Genomic DNA, 23,277 nt, shown 5'->3' with positions numbered 1-23,277 from the left:
TGATGAGTGCTTGAATTATCTGATGAGCTGAATGTTTTCAAGTATGACTCCTGCCTTACTGAGCCACCCAGGTTTTCTTGTTGTGCAGCATCACAGGATCCAGACTCTGAATCAACATTCTTCAATAAATTCTCAGAACCTCTCTGCTCCTGTTGGAAAGGAAGGGCCATGGATGGAGCAACACCGCCATTTCCTTTAAGGCTGGGTATCTTCTGTAAGTGCGCTGCTTTGTGCCTGGGCATGAATCTGTTACAAAAAGAAAATGCAGTATACGTTTAGTGAAAATACTATTTAAAATTTGCTCTTTACCTTTCTGTAAGCACATGATGATGATGTATAAAAACTGAGAAAAAAAAAAAACTAAAGATATAACAAAAATTCTAGGAAGAGCACAAAAAGCAGTAGTCACCAAGAGAAAGTTCAAAAGTTTGAAATTAGACCAGATTGTCTTTGGTTTCCAAAGAGTTTCTGTGGCTATAAAAATCTGCACTGCACATACCATAAAAAATCAGGGTAGAGCGATGGTTTAGCGTTTTCTTTACTTGTCTTTCTGGAGTTCTATGTTTTCCAGTCATGACATGGCCCAGTGTTTATTTTCAAAACATACTTTTGCTCATTAACCTACAAAAATGCTTGAAACTTCCTGAATTAACACTGGGTATTTCTGCTCACATGACTGTTCTGTATTCCTGGGCACTTGTACACGTTTTTATTAAGTTGACTTTGCTAATATTTCTTTTTTTTTAAAAAAAAATTTATTTATTTTTATTTTTGGCTGTGTTGGGTCTTCGTTGCTGTGCATGGGCTTTCTCTAGTTGCAGCGAGCGGGGGCTACTCTTCGTTGTGGTGTGCAGGCTTCTCATTGTCGTGGCTTCTCTTGTTGCAGAGCACAGGCTCTAGGCACACGGGCTTCAGTAGTTGTGGCACATGGACTCAGCAGTTGTGGCTTGTGGGCTCTAGAGCGCAGGCTCAGTAGTTGTGGCACACGGGCTTAGTTGCTCCGCGGCATGTGGGATCTTCCCGGGCCAGGGTTTGAACCCGTGTCCCTTGCATCGGTAGGCAGATTCTTAACCACTGTGCCACCAGGGAAGCCCAACTATTAGGTCAGCAGCTAATCCAAAACCACATCTGTTGGACTTCATCTTCTTATTGGCTCCCAAATGGTCTAAGGTTTTATAAGGATCACATAGCTTGGTCCCTTGCTAATATTTCTTGAAGTATCTTTTTATATTTTTTTCATTACCATCTCACCCCTTTCTTCCCATAATGCTTTGTCATAGAGTTCGATATCTGCTACTTGTCGATAGAAGCAAACACATAAAATGCAACCAAGGAATCCACCAAGTACTAGGGAGCAAACCAGTAGACAGAGTGGGAGACAGACTTGAGAACAACAAAGGAACCTGTGGCGGAACACAGTATATCAAGAATGGACATTCTTAACTTTTAAAACTGAGAACTAGAGATTAATTCTGACTTGGGGATAAGTAAAGGCTAAAAGAGGGTTTTATTTGACTGATTCTGAAAGGCAGAGAGGGGGAAGTTTTGAATGGAGGGAACAGTGTGATCAAAGGAAAAGGGTGTGAAAGAGCATGAACTCTTCAGGGAATAAGATGCACGGCAGAGTCTGAGTCCCGGGATCTGAGGTATAGAGAGGCAGTCTGGGGCCGGACAACAAGGGTGTTCTCAGAGGCCCTGAGCCCCATGCAGAGACTCGGCCCCTTACCTGGATTGTGGAGTATGTGAAGAAATGGAGAGTACATGCATTTAAGAGGTAGGTGAGGAAGAAGAACCACAGAACCAAGGAAAGCAATGAGGAACATTTGGAAGAGCTGAAAGGGAATCTGAGAGTAATATCACACTATTGAGGTAAATTAAGAGCTCCTAAAGCACGGGTAGGAAAAAGAACCAAGAGCTCTTAAAACTGTTAAAAAAAAAAAAAAGGGTGTGAAACATTGCAGAGGGGTTACAGCAGCAGAAAGGACAGGGCGATTTTGGCTTCATTATACCGTAGATCACTGGCTACTGCCAGGGCGGTTCGTGTGGGGTGAGGGCAGAGAGAAACCAGACACTGGTTAGGGACAGAGGGGGACAAAGAGAAGAAAGGAGAAGGCAAGCTCAAGTTTTCTTTAATGGGGTGCATGTCCACAGGGGTGCTCGCTTGGGGATACTTGCTAGGGAAGGGAGCAGGATCCTGAGGAAACAGAAAAGTCTTAGAAAATGGAAGTAGAGGGGCTTCCCTGGTGGTGCAGTGGTTGAGAGTCCGCCTGCCGATGCAGGGGACATGGGTTCGTGCCACGGTCCGGGAGGATCCCACATGCCGCGGAGCAGCTGGGCCCGTGAGCCATGGCTGCTGAGCCTGCGCGTCTGGAGCCTGTGCTCCGCAACGGGAGAGGCCACAACAGTGAGAGGCCCGCGTACCGCAAAAAAAACCCCAACAAAATGGAAGTAGAAAAACATCATAAGGTGTGATAATGGCAGGATGCTTGCTGCAGGGGAAGTAGGGCCTTATTCAAGAGAACACACACCGTGCTTCCTTACAAAGCTGAGAGGGAAGAAGAAGAGAGAGACGGAATTGAAAAGAACTGTTTCAGGTGGCAGGTGCGGAATCCAGTGCGTCCCCAAAGCCTTGGACGAGGCCATGTATTTCAAGCGAGGTGAGGAGAGATGGTGCTCAAGAAGTGACCTGAGTCAGAAGGTCGCCGTGGAGAGGGGGATGGGCGATCGCTAGTTCCGAACCAACGGGCAGGTGAACAAGGCTAAGCAACAGTGTGGGTTCTGCTGCGAACTGGAAATCCAGTCTGGCTGTAGTATGCTATGTACATTCTAGAAGCAAAAGGCGTGATGTGGGGGGCTCTGTGCTTGTTTCGTGAGGCCTTTTGAGAAAAATCACCTTACTGTATAAGCCACCTCCCCCCACACCCGTGCCCTGTCATAAGTGGATGAAGTAGATATTGCATATGGACAGATAAAACACGAAGAATGGGGCTAGCCTCCTTGGTATGCCCTTATAAAGTAATACATTAATTCTTGATTTAAAATGTAAAAAGAAGGGAAAAGGATCTGAAAAAGAATATATATATATATGAAATACTAAAAAAAACTGAGTCACTTTGCTGTACACCTGAAACTAACACAGCATTGTAAATCCATTATACTTCCATTTAAAAAACGAACATTGAATTTAATATCTCTCTTTAGATTATTAGGTTAAGGAAATTTATTGAATTATAATGAATGCTGTACTAAAAATGTTTCTTCTCATCCACAGACCTTTAAAAACTCAGTGGTCACAACCTCAGTCTTATTAGAACTGCTCTAATAAAAAATTAGAGAGTTTATTTTTTAAAAACTGGAAAGAAACTTGGGCATATACAGATTAGAGTTTCAGATCTCACAGGTCCAAAATCATGAAGGGAGGTAACCAACTTTCTTCCTGAAATAAATTCAAAATATTGAGGAGATTCTAAGGAACTAAAAATCAATAGGAAAGTTCCCATCGATCACCACTAAAAGAAAAAACATGACTATGACAATATCCTCAACTTCTCCTAAACAAATGGAACAAATGGTAAGAGAAGGAACATCTGTACATATGTGGAAATCAACAATAGCGCAAGCGAAGTAACCTATTTGTTTATGTCAGATAAAGAACACCAAGGCAAGCTTAAAAAGGATTTTAACAGAATTACAAACTTGGTGCACGAAGGATTCACACACACACACACACACACACACACAAATCAATGGACATTGAAACAACATATCTTCATTTTAGAAAACAGTATCATGACCCATCTTGCTCATAAAATCCCTTTATATTGGCCAGCATGTGAGCAAAATTGCAAATTAAAAGAGATGGGAGATTGGCTAAAGGTTTGTAAGCAACGGGAACTGGTCACTGACAAGGAATCTAGCTGTGGACAAGGTGCTAGGCCTGCTTTTTTGCAATACATTTCCTAAATGTTCTCAAGGATGAACAGAATCCCACCTTAACCCAGGTTGCGGATGACTGACTAGATAGGTGGTGGTGAATAAGGACATGGGAAGATGCAGAATATCAATATGGACAGAAACCCAAAACTCAGCTTATTAATATTATGAAATTGACAAAATAAAATAAACCTGAAAGCAGTAGGACATGTGGAAAAGACTATGTAGATTTCCTGGAGTTTGACAAGATGAGTCTGGGCTGATTGGACCAGCAAACTAACTGATGCTGCTTGGTTATGGAATGTGATGTACAGGACAGGGAGAGACCAAGCCTGTGGGAGCAGAATACTGTGCAAATGCTGATTTCATCTGAGGCACCTGATAACTATATATGTTTGAAAATTAGAGAGTTCTAAGAAAAGCAATAATAATGATTAAGGCAATGGAAGAATTGATTTATGAGGACAGATTAAAGGAGCTAAATATGAATAGCCTGGTTAAGTGACAACTAGAGGGGTACATAATAGGAATCTCCAAGGAAAGAGAATAATTATTTAGCCAGGTACAAGGGGGTATAACTAGGAGTAATGAGATAAAATTAAGAATGGGAAAATTTAAGCTGAATTTCCAGAAAAACTCCCTGACGGTGTGATTTATTAGCTCATGGAATAAATTCCCTATGGAAATGCTATAGCTAGGGAAACTTAATAATAGAACTGGACAAAATACCAAAAATAATATAGATGATAATCCAGTACTTGAAAGAAGGTGGTTACGTGCTATGCTTTCCTTGTTTACAATATCTTCTCATATTTTTCTCTAATAGTCTTTTATATAGAGTGATTGTTACCCAAAGAAGTATTTAGGCAATTAGCTAAATCTAAAAGGAAATACGTCCTTTAGGTGAGGGAAGCTAAAATTACTTCAGTTTTCATATATTCTGCAGTAATAATTTTTTACTACTTTGTTTCAGCAGAGCTGATCTTGAAGTAAGCTGGACAAATGTATTACTATTTCTAAAAAACAAAATAAAACAAAACGATCCTCAACTACCATCCCACACAGTCTACTCTGATTCTCTGTGTGTGACATGAAACCCATATTTTCATAGACATGTTTTATATAAACTATTTATTGCCATAATAGAAATCAAAAAACTTTATTCCAGCTTTTCTAAATGTAGCTCTATGGTCAATTACTTCACATCAATACCAAGATCAAATAGACATATACTAACAAGCAGTTTGCTTAATAATAGTCACCACACTAATTAACCCATCCAGAACATTCTTAATCAGATGCTATTTGAAATGTACAGTGAAGAGAAGGCTGGCAATAAACGGTTCTATGCTAAAAAAGCAAATAATACCTTACTGATGGGGTGATACTGGCTTTTTTATAGAACCGGACAGAATGTTCACACTATCCTGGTGTGAACTCAGTGAAGTAACTATGCAAATAGGCACATGACCGAACACCTCCTTCCTCCTCCCCAGCTTCAACTCTGGGAGAGGTGCTAATGAGAAGAGGAAAGGTACAGAGGTAAGGAGTGAAGGAGAGAAAAGAAAGAATACCAGTGAGCTGCCTTCTAGAGCACATGGCAGCCTTGCCGTTTAACCATCCCCTCAATTTTTCTTAAAGAAATGCTACTACCCACCTTACTCACAGAATGTCCTTCCTGTTTCTGAATCTCTCAGAAGCCCTATTCAAACATGTTTTCACTCTTAGAAAGATTCTGGTTACTGCAGTCGTTTCCAATCTGTTATCAGCCTTGGGACCCCACTCCCAACTTTTTTCCAACCAATAGCCAATCTTTGAAACAAAAGTAGAACCTTCCCTCTGCCTCCTCTCCTTCTTTCCCACCTCTGTCCCCCAGGGTGGGTCCAGAGGCATTGCCACAAAACCCCAGTACTATGTTGAGGGATGTTTAAAGACACAGCTGGAATAAGTACTTTCCAGACCTAAATCTGATTGCTTCCCTGCACTACCCACATCCAAACACACAAACGTAGAGCTGGACCTGTAGGAATGGCCAAATGCCTTATTTGGATTAGTCCGAAAATACCAGATTTGGGCGGAGCTTAAACCGATGCTAAGATTGAGGGTAAGCAAAGGAAATGCTCTAGGCTCCTTAGCTGATTTCTGCTGAAGTTGAGGAGCCAGCATATGTTTAGCTGACCAACAGAGGTAGTCAGGAGGAAGGTGATAAGATAAAGCAAGTCACATCGACTTAGGACATTGAGACTGATTCATGTGTTGTTGAAGAGAATGCTGTGGCTAAAATGTATGTCATGTGGAATACGTTGCCTACAAACATCTTTTTGAGAGATTTCAATGAAAAGTACTTAATATGGTAAGTTCAACCTATAGAATCTCATAAATAAGTACCCACAGATAAGAGTCCTCAGGACATGATTAAGTCATGCTTCTCAAAGCAGATCTGGAAGATAGCGTGTGAAAAAAAGTGATGCAAATGAGTGGATGATTAAGGAGACAGAGAGAGGGCATAATTCATCAACGATTATTTCAAATATGAGCCAATGAGAAAAGAGGAGAGTCTTAGCAACTGGAATATGGAAACTGGCCTCCCTGTGGGGCAGGCACGGAGAGAGGGGGCTGAGGGAGCTCAGCGTGTGCACATGTAGCTCAGGTGTCGGGGAGGGAGAACAGTACGGCCATCCCTTCAGGCTGAAGTCTCACAGGGTGTGTTCTGTTTATCACGAAACAGAACGTGTAGGTATTGCCCTAGAGAAGCTTTTGTGGTGTAGGTATTGCCCTAGAGAAGGTTTTGTGAGAGATCAAGTTTTGGAAATGCTGGGTTAAAGTTAAACATTTCTTCACAGCAGAACTTCCCAAAGCACGTGCCAGTATGTTCAGTAAATATGTTCATTCATTCATTCTTTTGTTCATTCAATAAATATTTATTTAATACCTACTGTGTGATAGAGACATTGTGTTTATTGTTTCCCAAACTTAGCACTTAATGAAACAAGGACCAATCCCCCGAAGTCCTCACCACCACCCCCCCACACACGCATAAACACAAAGAGGCACCTTAAGAATTAATATTCGACAAAGGATACCCTGGGAAATACTACTTTAGACCCTAGGAGGTGCACAGCCTGAGTCAAAAAGCATGGGCAACCAGATAGGTGATGGCATATTTTATATAGTAGGGATGGCAGAGGAGTGGGAAAATGCATTCCCTCTCCAAATGATGAAACTCAGCCCAAAAGGCCATTCACCAAGGCCACACATCAGTAGAGAAAAGGAAGTCTGAAGATATCAGGGAAACCTGTGACAAAAGTAACAGAAAAAAATACAGTTCAAGGCTAATATGGATGACAGCAGAAAAAAATATCATTCGATTTTATCACAGCAATTTCTGTGGATTCTGGGACAGAAACCATGTTGAGAGTTGAAGAGAAGGGAAATAGGAATCAAAGATAGATAATTTTTCCAAAACCAACTGGGAAGACGCATCCAGGCAGTTCAGTGATCTAAGTTCTTGGGTGATTTATAACAAAAACTATTCACTGTTTCCAAACAATGTGTTGGAAATTAATTACAAAATTAACATTTTTAGAATTTTAGCCACATAAGCAAATATCAAAGATAATCAAAAAATCATGTTGCCCACATGTATCCAATATATCACTTATATGGTAAGCAGATTTATATAAACCTATAAAGTATAAAAGTAAAGATCTTAATCTAGCATTCTCATGTGCACGCATACACCCCCTATACTTCTTGCCACATTGTCTTCACTAAATAAAGGAATCACAAACAAGGAAGTCTATCATAATTAAAACTGGATGTCTGAAGACCACAACGTTGAACAGAAAGACAGACTTATGCTTGGTGGTTGGCTGTAGGGATGGCTGCTCCTCTTTACTGGAGATGGCTATGGGCTAATATTCAAAAAATAGATGGCACATGTCTACGAAGGCTGTTTCAACAAGAAACTCTGGCAGAACATTATTTGAACAAATTTGAATCACAGATGAGTCAATCACCATCCACATGCACATAGCACAAATGCTCTGGGGGAACAGCCATCCAACAACACCGCGGCTGTTGAGGCCATGTCATTGAAATGCTCGAGTTTCGTGCCTGAACCAAATTTCAACTCCCATGGTGCAAATTTTCAAAGCCAACATGCAACATTGACAGCAGTCCGAGAGAGGATACTGAGCAAGGGTGTCTTGCTTTGACTACGAAGAATCTGTTTTGTGACAAGATAGGAAAACAGGATCCATAGAAACTAGCCTCAGTTAAAATTAACAAGCAAATCCTACTTGTTAGCCTGAGAAAGGCATGCTGAAACTGAAAGCATATTTATGGCTATCAGACTGGCCTCATTATCCATGTATGGTCCCAGGGATGACACACTTAGTCAAGACAGCATCTTCTCTTGAAGGCTGCCAAAGAGAGAAGCTTCAGCTTCCTCTCTTCTGTTTAAGGTCCATCATTTTCTGATGTCTGTCCTTTAAATAGCTGGGATATATGACTGTCATAAGGAAAAGATGGTTCTGTTCCCATGAGTCTGTTTATTTATATTTTTTTCCACCAGCATTTCTAAGAATCATTTCTGAAAATCTAACACTCTCCATATACCTTATTTATACCATTTATTTACAATACATGGCTTCTTCTGGCAACACAGTTTATGTAATTAGTATTATTTAACTTAAATAATTATGCCTCAATTCCTCATTCTCTTTTTAAAAAAATTTTTATTGGCGTATAGTTGATTTACAATGTTGTATTAGTTTCAGGTGTACAGTACAGTGAATCAGTTACACATAAACATATACCCACTCTTTTATTAGATCCTTTTCCCATATAGGTCATAACAGAGTATTGAGTAGAGTTCCCTGTGCTATACAGTAGGCCCTTATTCGTTATCTCTTTTGTATCTAGTAGGGTGTATATGTCAATCTCTCTTAATTCCAAAGTGTTTTAGATTGTACACACTGCTAATTTAACCGCCTACTAGTATGAGCAGTTTGTCTTACGCAATTTTATAAAATCCCTTGATGATATACTGCTCCCATACAGAAAACTTAAGGTCCTTAACAATGTATGAGACTAGGAAAATCTACCTTGCATGTTGCCACAACCCATGTTTATCAAACCCAGAGCCATCCTTGTGAACAGATGCATGCACACTTCTCATGATTCGCATTCCTCCCCCGAAAAGAGCTAAGCACCACAAAACCCTCTATTTTACACAAGGTTTACTGTAGTAATTGAACACAGTCAGCAAAGTTGCAGCGTAAACTGCAAACAGTGAATCTTTATCTTCCTACCTCCCCTGTAAGCACTCCCCACCAACTGGTTGTTAATTCCCTAAGAGCTTTATGCTCCTTCCCAGTGGCCCAGGGCCCCCATCCCTGCCACACTCACCACCATGCATCCCCTTGCATCTACCTTGAATCATGCCCTGTTCTTCCCTGTTGGCCTTGTTGGAAACTAATCTTAAATTCCCACAATGTACTAGTCATCTTCCATGCTCAATATGTGCCACTTTTCAAAAGCACAATACCTTAATTCAAGGAAACTAATCACAAATGGGATAATTGCACAGTAAGCCTATGAGATTCTTTTGGGAGGACAGGTGGAGAGAAATCTCTGTGAAGCACCTTAAAGTAAGTCCACTCAGGCAATGGGCATGTTGAAGAGGGGAGAACCCAGGCTGTAGTATTGGTACCCAGTATTGCATCGGTACTTCCTGTATTTGTGAATTTATTCAAATCACTTAATTTCTCTGAACCTCAGTTTTCTGATCTATGAAATGGGATAATATCTGTTTTTCCAAATTTCTTGAGAGGATTAAAAGAGAGTTGGTAATGATGTGTAGATGAGCTGAAGAAATCAAAGTAAACTTCCCATTTCCTTGCTTCTTTATGTAACATCCACACTTATGGAGTTATTTCTAAGGCCATCTTGGGTAACACTGGATTTCCTAGTTTGTAAATGCGTCACTGTCTTGACTCAGTCAACAAATATTCATTCAACAAATATCTAAGCTCCTTCTACGAGCAAGAGGTTGTGTCTTTTTTTTTTTTTTTTTTTGCGGTACACGGGCCTCTCACTGCTGTGGCCTCTCCGTTGCAGAGCACAGGCTCCGGATACACAGGCTCAGAGGCTATGGCTCACGGGCCCAGCCGCTCCGCGGCATGTGGGATCTTCCCAGACCAGGGCACGAACCCGTGTCCGCTGCATCGGCAGGCGGACTCTCAACCACTGCACCACCAGGGAAGCCCAAGGTTGTGTCTATTTTTACAAAAATGTTAGAGCATATGTAGTGACATTTCATACGTACTTATTTTGGTCTCTTACCCCCAGAAATCGTAAGCTATCCATATTACCTTTAAACTAAACTGTATTTACTGATTCCATTACTACAATGATCTAACTTTTCCATTTAAACTTAATAATTTGCTCATCATTTGTTTCATTAATAACTCAGAAGTTTTAAAAGCTTCTATTCATTCACCCCGCTTAATTTAACAATAGTATACAGAAATGAAAAAAGTTCCCAAATGTGAATCTGAAGTAATTTCTTTCAAGCAAGAGGAAGTGGCTGTTTCACGTGTACATAGACTCAGCAAGCTGCTCGGTATGGATTTACCTCGTTAGCAAGTAAATGTTCACATTACTCTGGGAATCCCATATCTTCTACAGCATCAGTAAAGCACTGAAGGAAACTCTAAAATGATCTCTAATCACATGTCCTATTCCACAATTTTTTTTGGAAGGCATTATTTGGAGGTTGAAAGCAAGATAGTAAAATGTGCTGGTATTGAAGAAAGGATCACTTTCTTCTTTCCAAACAAAAATAGGAATTCCCTTAGGGCAGTGTTTCCAATTGGAGAGTATCCTTTAGAGCATGGTATCATTTTATGGGTGCTATGGGCTGAATTGTGTTCCCTCCAAATTCATATGTTGAAGTCCTAACCCTGAATGTGACTATGTCTGGAGATAGGGTCTTTAGGAGGTAAGTAGGGTTAAATGAGGTCATAAGGATTGGTCCATAATCCAATAGGACTGTGGTCTTACAGGAAGAGGAAGAGATCTCTCTTCCTCTCTCTCTCTTTCTTCCCCCTTTCCTCCCACGGCCACATGTGAGGACACAGCCAGAAGGCAGCCAGCTGCAAGTCAGGAAGAGAGCTCTCCTCAGAATTGACTATACTAGCACCCTGATCTCAGACTTTCAGCCTCCAGAATGGTAAATTCCTGTTGTTTAAACCACCCAGTCTATGGTATTTTGTTATGGCAGCCTGAGATGACGAATACAACTGGATACTGTTGTGGAAAAGAGGGGAAAGAATCAATACCATGATGGGTGAAATTTCCTGAACAGGGTATCAGGAAAATGATAGAGTGGAAGGTACCATATCTATGTTGACAGACAGTGACAACAAGAGAATATTGTACAAGACGAGAGAGCTAGCCATCAAAACTGATAAGAGAATTTGGGGGATGAAATGGAGAAAATATGAATTGTGAAACAAAAATGTTCCTTTTTTAACTAAAAATAAAAAGAATAGAGAACTGAGTTTAGGAAAGAATTTTTCTTAAAAATTTGTTCGGTTGTGACATTTAATCTTTTGAAACCTGGATTTCTTCATATGTTCAATGAGAATGAGACCAGTCCCCTAGACTTCCAATGGAAGTAGGAGGATCAAACTTCTAATCAAATCTACTGATTACCTTATAATTATTAAGAGGCAAAAAGGCACACTGGGTCAAGCAGGGCTCTAGGTATATTGTATTGTTTTAAATTCTGGGCTCTGCCACTTATTAGCTAACCTGGGGAAAGAGTTTTTTCTCTAATTATCAGTTACCCCATCTGTAAAATGGAGCTAATAATAATGCTGCCTTGCAGAGTTATGTTTTCCATGTTGCTTGGCACATAGTAAGAGCTCAGGAAATACTATTATTTTTTATTTTTGATAATAATGGAGAAGGTCAACATTATGCTCTCATGGTTACTAAAGAGATAATCAACATTCTAAAAACTCCAGTCTCTGACTCCACTGGCCCTCTCATAGTTAAGCTACTTTATAAATCAGAGACCCCTGCCTTTTTTTAAGATGTGTTTTTCTTGTTAACTCTCACAAGTTACACTTTAGCCGTCCATTTAAGGCAGGCATTTTAATGTTACCTTACTTTCATTTGTATACTAATCAAAGATTTGTTCTCTGTCTAGAGGCACATTAATTACAAAAAGGCTCAATGTTATAAATCAAACAAATATATTCCTCCCTTTCTATTATTTGTTTCCTGTGGTGCTTTTTTCTACCTTACGCTTTTCCTTGTCTTTCCTTTTATTCCTTCATTTTTCTAACTGAGAGGTTCCATCTTCTCCCTTCTTAAAGCTGTATAAACCAGAAAAGTAAAACCAGGAAATTTAAAACATCAGTTTTCAGGTCTCTGAAGCATGAACAGATGGGCATCAAAAATCCAGTCTTTTATTTTTTTCCTTTTTCGTTTTCCTACCCACAACCTGAATAAATCAAAATTACCAGCAAATCCAACTTCCAGCACAAACCCCCTTTTTTTCCCAATGCTACAGCATTAAGTATTGATTCACTTCAAGTTCTGGTTCTACGCTGTCTAATTTTTAAGCCACAGAAACTGTCTTTATTCCAAACTAATATTTTAAGATACAACTTTGTTAACTTTACATTTGAAATAAAGCCTTTAAATGTACAAAGTGAGTGTACAAGCACTTCCACTTTCTTCAGGTTTTCTACACTTTCTAGTATTTCTAAGTTTGGAAGAGATGGGTAAAGTGCTGGGCTATTACTAGAATATAACCAAGGCTTGAAGGTAAAGAAAGACTTACATACTCAGTGAAAATACTGAGTGAAAAAGGTCAGAGAGAAAAACATTTATTCACCGTTCAACCCAAATTGGAATGCCTATTATGTGCCAGGCGAATAGCCAAGATGCCCTCACGAAACACCCAATGGGGTAGGTGCTCCAATCAGGGGAGAATTAGGTATTATGATTATGAGAACCCAGGCCTGGGGAGGGGGGCTAATGTCAAGAAAGGCTCTCCAGAGAAGGTGCTCTTTCGGCTGAGACCTCAATGATGATTAGAAGGTAGCCAGGTGTGAATGTGAGAGGTGGACTGTGTTAAGAACAACAGCATGTGCAAAGGACCTGGTGAGAAAACATGGTTCAGGGGTAAAAGCAAAATATGGCCAGAGCACTGAGTGAGTGTGGATAGCAATGAAGGTAAGGGAGGGGGAGGTCAAAAATGAGGCTCGAGAAATAACCAGGGGGAGGACTTTCTGCCCTTAATAATATAAGTAAGAGGTTTATAGCCATTTGAGGAATTTCTAATCAGATTGGGTCTGAATAAAAATGCTGCGTGCGGTATGAAGAACAGACTGGGGAAAACATGGAAGAGTAAACATCAATTTGAAATCCCTCTGCCTTTTGAAGCGCTACTGAAATAATGGTATGGGAATTTTTATAAGGCATGGACTCTCAGGGACAACAAGAATAATTGAGTAAGACGACAACAGAAAAGAAATGTCAACTGGATTTCAAGAGATGGAAAGCAAATGGATGAGTGGTGTTGGAGCAGAGAGAAGGAGGCAGAATGCTTCTGTAAGTGTAGGTGATTCTGCTTGTGTACGTGGTGTTAGCAAAGAGACAGCAGCTCATTTGCTCCAGAGGAACTCCGGAAGGCTCAGGAACTGGACACACCAAGTGCCTGTGGAGGGGCAATTGCAGAGCAGAGCTGAAAACAGAACTGGTAGCAATTCTATAGAAAGTAAACACAAGCCCTCTGGTAACCTCCTCAAGCCCAGACAGCCAAGCAGCTACCGTCCTTCTCCCCTGACCTCCCTCCTCAGCAGCAGAAAGGCTTCCTCACTGGATGATCTGGACCACAGAGACCAGGCAAGGCTAAAGGCAAGGGTGAGGGAAATTAAATGAAAGGATGTCTATTTATTAATGTTGCTTCTCCAGCACCCCTCCTCCATCTGGCTCCCAGACAGCTGGAGATTTTCCTTCCAGGACATTATAGGAACCTTTCTCTGGAAACTAACTGGGCTTGACCTAGCAACGCTGACATGTGGAGATGCCACAATGAAACAAATGAATTCCTATGAGAAAGGTCACTGGTCAACAAGCCCTGTCTCTGAAATCAGAGCCCTGTCTAATCATCTTTTAAGGTCTCACCTCAAATATGAATGGAGAGACAGTCACCATCAGATATTTGAGGAAAATTTTAACATCAAGTTAATACGATGAATCAAACAAATACAAAAGGGGAACTTAGAGGAAACTGAGACAACATGGAGAGTAGAAGAAAACTTAAAAAATAATCCTATGATATCCATAGTGATAAAATAAGCTTTTGCATTCATGATGGGAGAAACAGGATGTGATTAGAAAGGAAATTCAAGAACAAGAAAGAATGCTTACATATAAAAATATCATAACTGAAAAAAAATCAATAGAAGAGTTAGAAGATAAAGTTGAGAAAATCTTACAGAAAGCAAAATAAAAACAAAGAAGAAAATAGGAAAAGAGATAACAAAATAAGGTCAATCTAAGGTTCAGTAATGACTAATAGGAGTTGAAGAACATAATATTGAGAAAATCATGGGTGAGAAAATCAAAGAAAAAATGTAAGAAAATTCTTTGTAGTGAAGGAAATATATACCCAGCGTAAGAAAAGAACAAAAATCCAATTATGGAATTTCAGAAGACAGGAGTTTCAGAAGACAGGAGTAAAAAAGAAAATCTAATACCTTTTGGGAGAGTGAACACGACGAGTCACAGGCAAGTTATCAGAAATAGAAATCAGACTTCTCAACAGGAAGTTCAAAAAGTAGAAAACAATGGAGCATTACCTCAAACTTCTGAGAAAAATGAGTTCCAATGAGAGCTCAAAACTCAGTCAAGTATTAAGTAAATGTGAGGAAGGACAAAGCCATTTTCAGACAAGCAAGGTCTTAAGAAATTTTAGCTCCCTACATTTCTTGAGGAGATACCGGTGGATGTACCCCACTAAAATGATAAAGTAAAAAAAGAGAAAGATGTGGGATCCAGGAAATAGTTGACTCAAGGTCCAGAGAGCAACATAAAATGAACAGGAGCAGGAGAATCTAGGCCTCCAGGATGGAGATGTCCAAGGAAAAAAATGGAAATGATAGATTTCCTGATGTGTCTGACCATATTAAAAAGATGAGTTAGTGATGGTGGCAGAGCTAGGAATGGGTTTGTGATAGTGACACAGAAACCAAGCAAATAAAGCTAAAGCAATATTTACCTCCAGGAAAAAATGAAGAGTTGTTCAGGGAAGGAAATCTTATCATAGAAAACAATGATGCTCAGCAGGGAACAGTTTCACATAGCAATAATGCCATAAACACAGAGTATTTAATTAACCAAAAATTGAGATACAGCTATATTGGAAGGCTAGGGAGAGGGAAAAATATGTGAGTGACTGCATGTGCCTGCTCATACAGTAAGAGGGCTAACTAACTCACCATTTCTACTGTAGGAAGTCAACAGATAATATCTCATATTTAAAAAAATCAAGAAATAGCAAGATAAACAAAAGTTTTGTTAAGTGGTAGCTGGGACAGGGGGGCAGTTTGGGGTGGGATGAACTGGGTAAAGGAATTTTGCTTTGTCTTACAGATCCTTTTTGCACCCTCTGATCTTTTAAAACCAAATATATGCATTACCTTGCGAATCCATGACTTAATTAATAATCTCTAGAAATTTCTTACCCAAATCTCTTTGACTATTGCTTCTAGCATTTTCTCTAATTTTCCTTCTGAAACTTCTATTAGACATATGTTGAATTCTTATCTTTTTATTCCTTAAGATCTAGCTTCTAGGTCACTAATTCTCTCTTTACACATGTCTAATACTTACACTCAGTGGTTAATTTCAATGAATGTATAAAATTTCTACTTAGTTCTTCTCAAAATATGCACTAAGATTTTACAGTGCCTTTTATTTCTCATACTTGCAATTTATTCTTTATGCTATTAACTGTTGTAAAAACCTACTTTATTTTCTCTATCCAGAAGTTCTAGTATCTGAACTTATTAAGGGTCTAATCCTACAGTAAGTTGTACGAGCCAGTTTATCACTTGCTACGCTAGGATGGATATTCAACAGGAAACACCAGAAAGCTACAGGCTCCCCAAAATGAAGCAATGGAGAAAGGTTTGTACCCAAGTTTTACTCTTCCTTTAAAAAAAACTCACCATTTTTCTAAATTCTAATATGTTTCCTTCGGCAGTCAGCAGGTATTTATAGAGCACCCACTCAAACTCAAAATTCTGCTGTTATAGGAAAAAGAATTAGAAGAAAAATCAGACATTTTAACATATGGTTGGATTTCCCTCTTCTAAGCTTTTTAAAGAAATAGTATGTTGGTTGTTTAAAGATCACAACAATCCATGGTCATCTTTCAGGACATGCTGAACATTATTTTGAGGTTTAACATTATTGGCAGAAGAGTTTTCTACTTTCCACCTTGAAATATCCTTTTTTGAACAGTGGGCATATATTTGCAGTAGAGACTCATCCATTCACAGTTTGTGCTAACATTATTGTGAATCATAACCACAGAGATGTACAAACATCTCCTTAAATACTAAAGTGGATATAAATGGAAGTGGTATACCTTTAAGGACATAATAAATGTCCTAGAAAAAGTAACTATGCAGTGAAATTCTCATATAAAACAAAAAAATTCTTATAATCTTAAAAATGTAATTATTCTATAATTTAGCTGTACTGAGAGTCTGCATCTTATTGGCCTGGGCTATTTTAGAGTACTGCATATCTTACCTGAATTGTCAATACATGCCCTACTTTATACCCATTTAACACTTCAATAATATATGCCAGGGCATAACTGAGTTCTAAGTTATTCTAGAACTGCATGTTATTTTGGGAGTACAGATAGCAAATGGCCAGATGGCCCTACAGTAAACTGCCGAAGGCCATTTCAAACTAATCCATGTGTAGATGTACTCCAACAGAGAATTATGGACAGCAACCAGTGAGATACCGAAGTTCTACTACAATATTATCTTTGTTAAGCCAGAAATAACATTCCGATTTTATAGAACTGGAGTTAAAACAAACATTATTCTTTACTTTCCTGTAGTAAATAAACGAGCAAAATCAACTCTATTGCCTCGCAGGCTTACGGTAGATGCTCAATATAGACTTGCTGAATGAATGAATGCCTTGGTACAAGGAAGTGGAATAGGTTATGTATACGCTATTCTATGCTTTTCTGGGTCCTGACTGTTTCTGTATACTGACGTGTGGTTTGGGAGTTTGCATATGTTTTATTTAGGTAGTTTGCATATACAAAGTAGAAAGAGGTAAGGCTGTTTGAAGGGTAATTATTTCTTGATGGAAGAATATAAAAAGTATAAACAGCTCAGCTGTCACTTAAGCAAACTCAGCTCTTCATTCCTGACCTACAATGCAAATAGTATACAAAATAATGTTTCATTAAACAGTGACTGTCACGTCAACAGGAAGGAGAATTAAGACCTGCTATGCAGGATTATTAGATATATTGAATTTGTTGTCACCAAGATCAACAAAATCCTGCTTCTAAAGACTACACACTGTGACATAGAAATAACTTTGCAATACAGAACACTCCTTTGATTTTTTTCCATTTTATTGTAATGGGGTTATACCTCTAGAAGAAATGAATGTCAATTTATTGACGGCTTGGGCCACTATTTAAAAAGTAATATACAGGACGTCCCTGGTGGTGCAGTGGGGATTTCCCTGGTGGCGCAGTGGTTAAGAATCCACCTGATAATGCAGGGGACATGGACTCGAGCCCTGGTCTGGGAAGATCCCACATGCTGCAGAGCAACTAAGCCCGTGCGCCACAACTACTGAGCCTGCGCTCTAGAGCCCGCGAGCCACAACTACTGAAGCCCGGGCGCCCTAGAGCCCGTGCTCTGCAACAAGAGAAGCCACGATAATGAGAAGCCCGCGCACCGCAACGAAGAGTAGCCCCCTCTCACCGCAACTAGAGAAAGCCCGCGCGCAGCAACGAAGACCCAACGCAGCCAAAAATAAATATATTAATTAATTAAAAAAATAAAAAGTAATGTACTAATCAGAAAACATCTGTGATAACTCACAATCCATTCTGAAAAAAAAATTAGAAACTTTCTATCACATGATATCTCCACAGCACAACTCTACAGCGTACGGCGTGGAGTGTGACTTTTCCTAACACCTTGGCATTTCAGCTGAGGTCCTAACGCTGAGGACTAATACCTACAAATGTTAAACAGAGGTGCTGCCACATTTCTGCAGGACTTGCTAAAGGTAGAAATATTGGCCCCGTACTCTTCTCGATCACTGTCTAACAGCCTAAGTAAGAGGAGATTCACAGGAGTAGGTGTGCTCCACGAAAACCTCTCATAGAGACTGGGGTTGGTTGGCAGAAGGGGAGGCCGGCACCTCTTTCCCCAAAGTGAATGACTGCCAAGCTGCCAGAATCCAAAAGCCTACCTCCTCTTGCCCCTAAAACAGAGTTCTTGGGAGAACCTAATGCATATGCTCCCCCCACCCCCCGCCCCCACCAAATATGGGACATAGATCCTGATGAGAGTCAGGACTTCGAGATTTTGAAGGTAGGAGGCTGTCAGAAGTTGTCCACATGGCAGGGCAAGAAGAAAGGGCAGCAGTGAAAGCAGCCTCCAGTTTGTACCATTTGGAAAGGAAACGGTACCTAATTTTGTTTTCCCCTGTGGTCCCAGTGGAGGGGAGTCATGTGCCATATTGAAAGGACTACGCTCAGGAAGGCTGCCTTCAGGGCAAGGAACATACTCCTGGGGTCAGAGCGGAGAGAAGGAAGTGATTAGAGAGAATCCAGAGAGGGTTTCCTGTACAACAGGGAACACCTGTGGGTGAGATCTCCCTAGGAGTGTCTCAAAAGAACACATCTACGTGCCACACAAAAGTGCTGGCATCTGGCTACTGCCTGACAGAAGGCATTTGACACTCCAAAGAGACCCTCAAACTGCAGCAGCTATGTAAGAAGACTTCCTCTCTTTTTTTTTTTTTTTTTTTTTTTGCGGTACGCGAGGCCTCTCACTGTTGTGGCCTCTCCCGTTGCGGAGCACAGGCTCCGGACGCGCAGGCTCAGCGGCCATGGCTCACGGGCCCAGCCGCTCCGCGGCATGTGGGATCTTCCCAGACCGGGGCACGAACCCGTGTCCCCTGCATCGGCAGGTGGACCCTCAACCACTGCGCCACCAGGGAAGCCCAGCCTTCCTCTCTTTTCCTCCAGTCCCTCCTCCCAGTCCAGACCCTGATGCAGGAGCTTAAAGGGGAGGGTAGGAGGCATGAAAGGAAGTGTATTTAATTGGCTTATTAGACTCGATACTCATAATGAGGGAACAGCGTTATGTCCTCTTCTGCCACTGCCTTCAAACACATCCTCACATCTCCTACTTCTTCCTGTTGGTAACAACTTCGGCAGATACCTTGGCTTTCTGGCTTGTGATTATTATCTTCTGGTACTGTTTGCATTTTTTTTTCTCCCTCCCATGCTATAATCTAGGAATAGGAAAGGCCTTTTTAAACATGGCACTAAAGGTAGAAATCACAAAAGTATAGACTCGTTTGTGCAAAACTAAATACTTTAATATAACAAAAGCTTCATAAATTCAATTGAAAAGCAAGTGAAAGGAATATCTGACACATATGCAACTCATAGAAATCAATGCAGCTAGCTGTCCAGCAATCCCACGTTAAATTAGCTCTGCTATTGTGTGACCTGTTAGCTGTGTGACTTTGGGCGATTCACTTAGTATCTCTGAGCTTCAGTTTCCTCATCTATGAAAGGAGATTAATACCATTACCTTTATCAGTGGGTTCTAGGGAGGATTAAATAATCTGATTGATGTAAAGCACTTAGCACAGTGTCAGACAAATAGTATGTATTCAAAGAAACGTCAGCTTTGTAGCCTCATGACCATCATCAAATCTCCAAGTGGCAAGTTACAGGTAGTAAAAATTAATTTATAAGCGTTCTTCCTTTCTTGTTTTTGCCTGTATCGCCATAGTTTTCCACATTGAGCATCTGTTACTTTGGTAGGAAAAATACACAAACTATTTCAGTTAAAAAATGAGAATAAAGGCATTTGTGAGTCTCTGCCAACTTTACAAAGTAGAGAAAGCTACGTGTTTCTCACTCGGGCTACAGTGGATCATCCTGGCTAGTTTGTTACATGTAATGTCACTCACAGAGTTATCGAATAGGCAAAATGGTTCTCTTCCAACATAGGCAAGAACCATCTGGTCATTCAGTGACAGAAATAAATATCTGAACACGAATTATACTTCCACTGGTCAGTATATACACACACAAGACATGTGAAAGGCATAAAAGCTTTCAAAAACATTCACAAGAATAGAATGAAACATTTTGTATCACGGCTTTATGCCATGTTGTCACGTCAGGTTGTACTTGTTTATCACATCACTTCATTTACTCTAGTAAAAAATTACTCCCAGGACTCAGTTTCCTTTACTGGCATTCCCATTCATTCTGGGCACAATTTTATAAAAATGAGGCGAATGGAAAGATACTGATGTCATTGTAAGATGAAGCAAAACCACATGAGAGGCCCTGGCTCTGGTGCTCATTTAGGTCCCATCGAAGTAAGAGGGAAGAAGTTCTGGGATGTATGTGTCACAGTATTGGAAATGGCTGCCCTCCACAAACAAGCCCAATTTACAAGAGAAGAACATATAAGGTAGAAGGGGGTTTCAATTTTTAAACTACATTACAAAGCACACATTTGCTTCTAAACTTTAAAGCAGTGCTGCATCGCATTTGGATAGAGTTATAGCATTGCTTTAAACACACACGCACACCCAGACACACATACACCATGGAGGTAATCCAGTTCCTCCTGCAGCACAGATGTGCACAAGAATGCTCTAAGTGATTAAGATAGGGCTTTAAAGTTAGTTAATTAGAAACATATCTCTTTCTGTGATCAACATTGATACTAGCTCTGAGTTCTGATTGGTGGAAATGTAAGTTTAAATTTAGATTTAAAATTTAAAATGCATGGATAACCCTTGGACCTGCTTTTGTGGTGAACTGTCTTAGAATGAGGGCCTTTAATATCTAAATGCCTTCCATCAAGGCTAACTGTTTAAAAAAGAGAATTCTGCTCATCTGATATTATTAAACTGAGCTTCTCATAAATAGCATGTTTTTTTTTTTCTTGGAAGGAAGGATAGCAAAAGTCAGGAGTGTAATATTTTAAATCCTATCTTGACAGAAAGAAATTGCTATCATTGTAAAAAAACCCACATCACTCTACTCTGATTATTGGGATGACCCTTCTTAAAAAAAGCCATAGGGTCACTGAGAGAATAAAATACAATAATCAATGGTAAAAGGTTCAGCTTAGTGCTTGGCACTAGTAGTTGCTTAATAAAGTTTCCATTTTGCAGAAATGAAGGTAATTGCTAGAGAAAGTGAACCTAGAGAGTTACAATAAATATGTGTTTATTTTTAAGTTCAAGTTTTATTTTCTACCAGGCTTAAATATCAACCTCTGAATGTCCGGGTTATACTGGAAAAAAACATTTCTGCAACTGGAAATTTTAATGTTACAGTTGCATGGAAAGTCCCAAAGGTCAAATGAAGCTGCTTCCCATTTGCCTCACATCCCCTGACCCAAGCCACATGCACAGAGGACACAGATCACTCCCAGTCTCCTGGGGCCACATTGACAAGAACGTGTCCCCATGGATTAGCAGAGCAATCCAACTTCCCCAGTTTACTAAAGAATGCATCAGCTTAGGTCATCTTCTAACAAACATGTGTTACTCTTCTAGTGGAAAACAATATGGATGTTCTCATTGAAAGAGATACACTTGATCATTTCTGCCTGCTAGTATTAAAGAAGCTGCTGGTGTTGATGGCACAGGCACTTAGATGAAAAACTATAGACCTTCCAAATTCTTTTATTTATATATTGTGCACAATTCCAGAGAGGGTGATAACAATGCCAATTAAATTCTCCTCTCACTGAAGTATCATATATGTCCTAGAACAGGGCTGAGAGTGGGGTAGGGTGTGTGTGTTAAACTTCTTCAGTAGGAGGGGGAGTTTAGCAAGGCACCTTTAGAAGCAAATTGTCTCCACCTCAAATTTCAGGGTCATCACCTAATAGGTAAGTAACCCATGGTCAATAAAATAACCTAATTGAGCCATTGGCTTTTCACTTATTAAATGGGAACAAGCTCCTACAGTTGTCTTAAGGATCAGATGAAATGGTATATGTGCAACTGATGTATAGTAGAGACTATTTATACCAATAAATCCATTTTGCTCTCAGATGACAGGCTCTAGAAAGAAACCACACCTGCTTAGCCTGACAAGCTAGCTGCTGATGTTCTGGGTGTCATTATTAGAGCAAATCTCCCAGAAAAGTTCTAGAACTGGTTGATGAATTCAGATATTTCCTTACATTTATTTTTATATCTGTTTTAAATAGCTCCCATTGAGTTCCACACTTTGCACGCGTGGCTATCAATGGCATTAGTGGTCTAAAAGCGTCCCAGGCACCTGAATAGTGAGAAGGGCAAACTATTATGACAAAAACAACCTGCCATCCCTTGTCACCTCATCTGATTTTTCCATTATTTCTGATTGATGCAGCTGCACAAAGCACTCAAAGAAAACCACGAGATACAGGAAAAAGATGTTGAGGAATACATTTCAAGCTGGGTGTTAAGTGCAGATATGAGAAACTTGTTATTAAAAACACAGAAGCAAAGCTCAGGGAGGTGGGAGGAATGAACAGGAAAGAATCCCATATCTAGACACTAATATCCAAGGTTTCACTCTTAAGAATGTTTTCCCTTCTTCCACTTCCTCTTAGTCAAAATATTAAGTAGTCATAAGTTATACTCAAATACTGAATAGTTTTCCAATAGGCAAGCAGATATTAACTTCCTATTGTGTTAATGTCCATGATTTACTAAGGGCTATTTTTGCCATACCTCACAGAAAGTAGAAGAAAAATGTTGGAAACATTGTTCCTTTGGACATAATTTGTGGTGATTCTTTTTATTTTTCTTTAATGGTAGGTTACATAGGTAAACTACAAAAGCAACTACATATTATTGTGGGATAATATTCTGAATATTCTCTGTAAAAGTATAATACATGCATTAGTTTTTCAAAACCACAGTTAGGATTATCAAGGATTATGAGAATGAACTGGGTTGAAAAGCTGTCTAGAGTAGACTTTGGAGTGGGTTCACAGAAAT

The 23,277-nt window shown here is 39.8% G+C and overlaps 1 protein-coding gene across 11 annotated transcripts in view; it reads right to left on the bottom strand.

Annotated features, from left to right (window-relative positions):
• GTDC1 (glycosyltransferase like domain containing 1) overlaps window positions 1-23,277 on the bottom strand; it is a 437,175-nt gene that overhangs the window by 118,047 nt on the left and 295,851 nt on the right. For all 11 annotated transcript variants that reach the window (XR_009520175.1, XM_060016855.1, XM_060016852.1 and 8 more), the window contains one exon: window positions 1-246. This exon is cut by the window's left edge. Coding sequence is in view for 10 of the 11 variants with exons in the window: in XM_060016855.1 (XP_059872838.1) it covers window positions 1-246 (246 nt within the window). In the remaining variant the exon portion in view is untranslated. The remainder of the gene's footprint in view (window positions 247-23,277) is intronic.

The sequence above is a fragment of the Delphinus delphis genome, chromosome 7 (assembly GCF_949987515.2).
Source record: "Delphinus delphis chromosome 7, mDelDel1.2, whole genome shotgun sequence".
NCBI classification, from domain to species: domain Eukaryota; kingdom Metazoa; phylum Chordata; class Mammalia; order Artiodactyla; family Delphinidae; genus Delphinus; species Delphinus delphis.
Note: the sequence above shows the minus strand (reverse complement) of the source record. Positions and strands in the feature narration are given on the sequence as shown.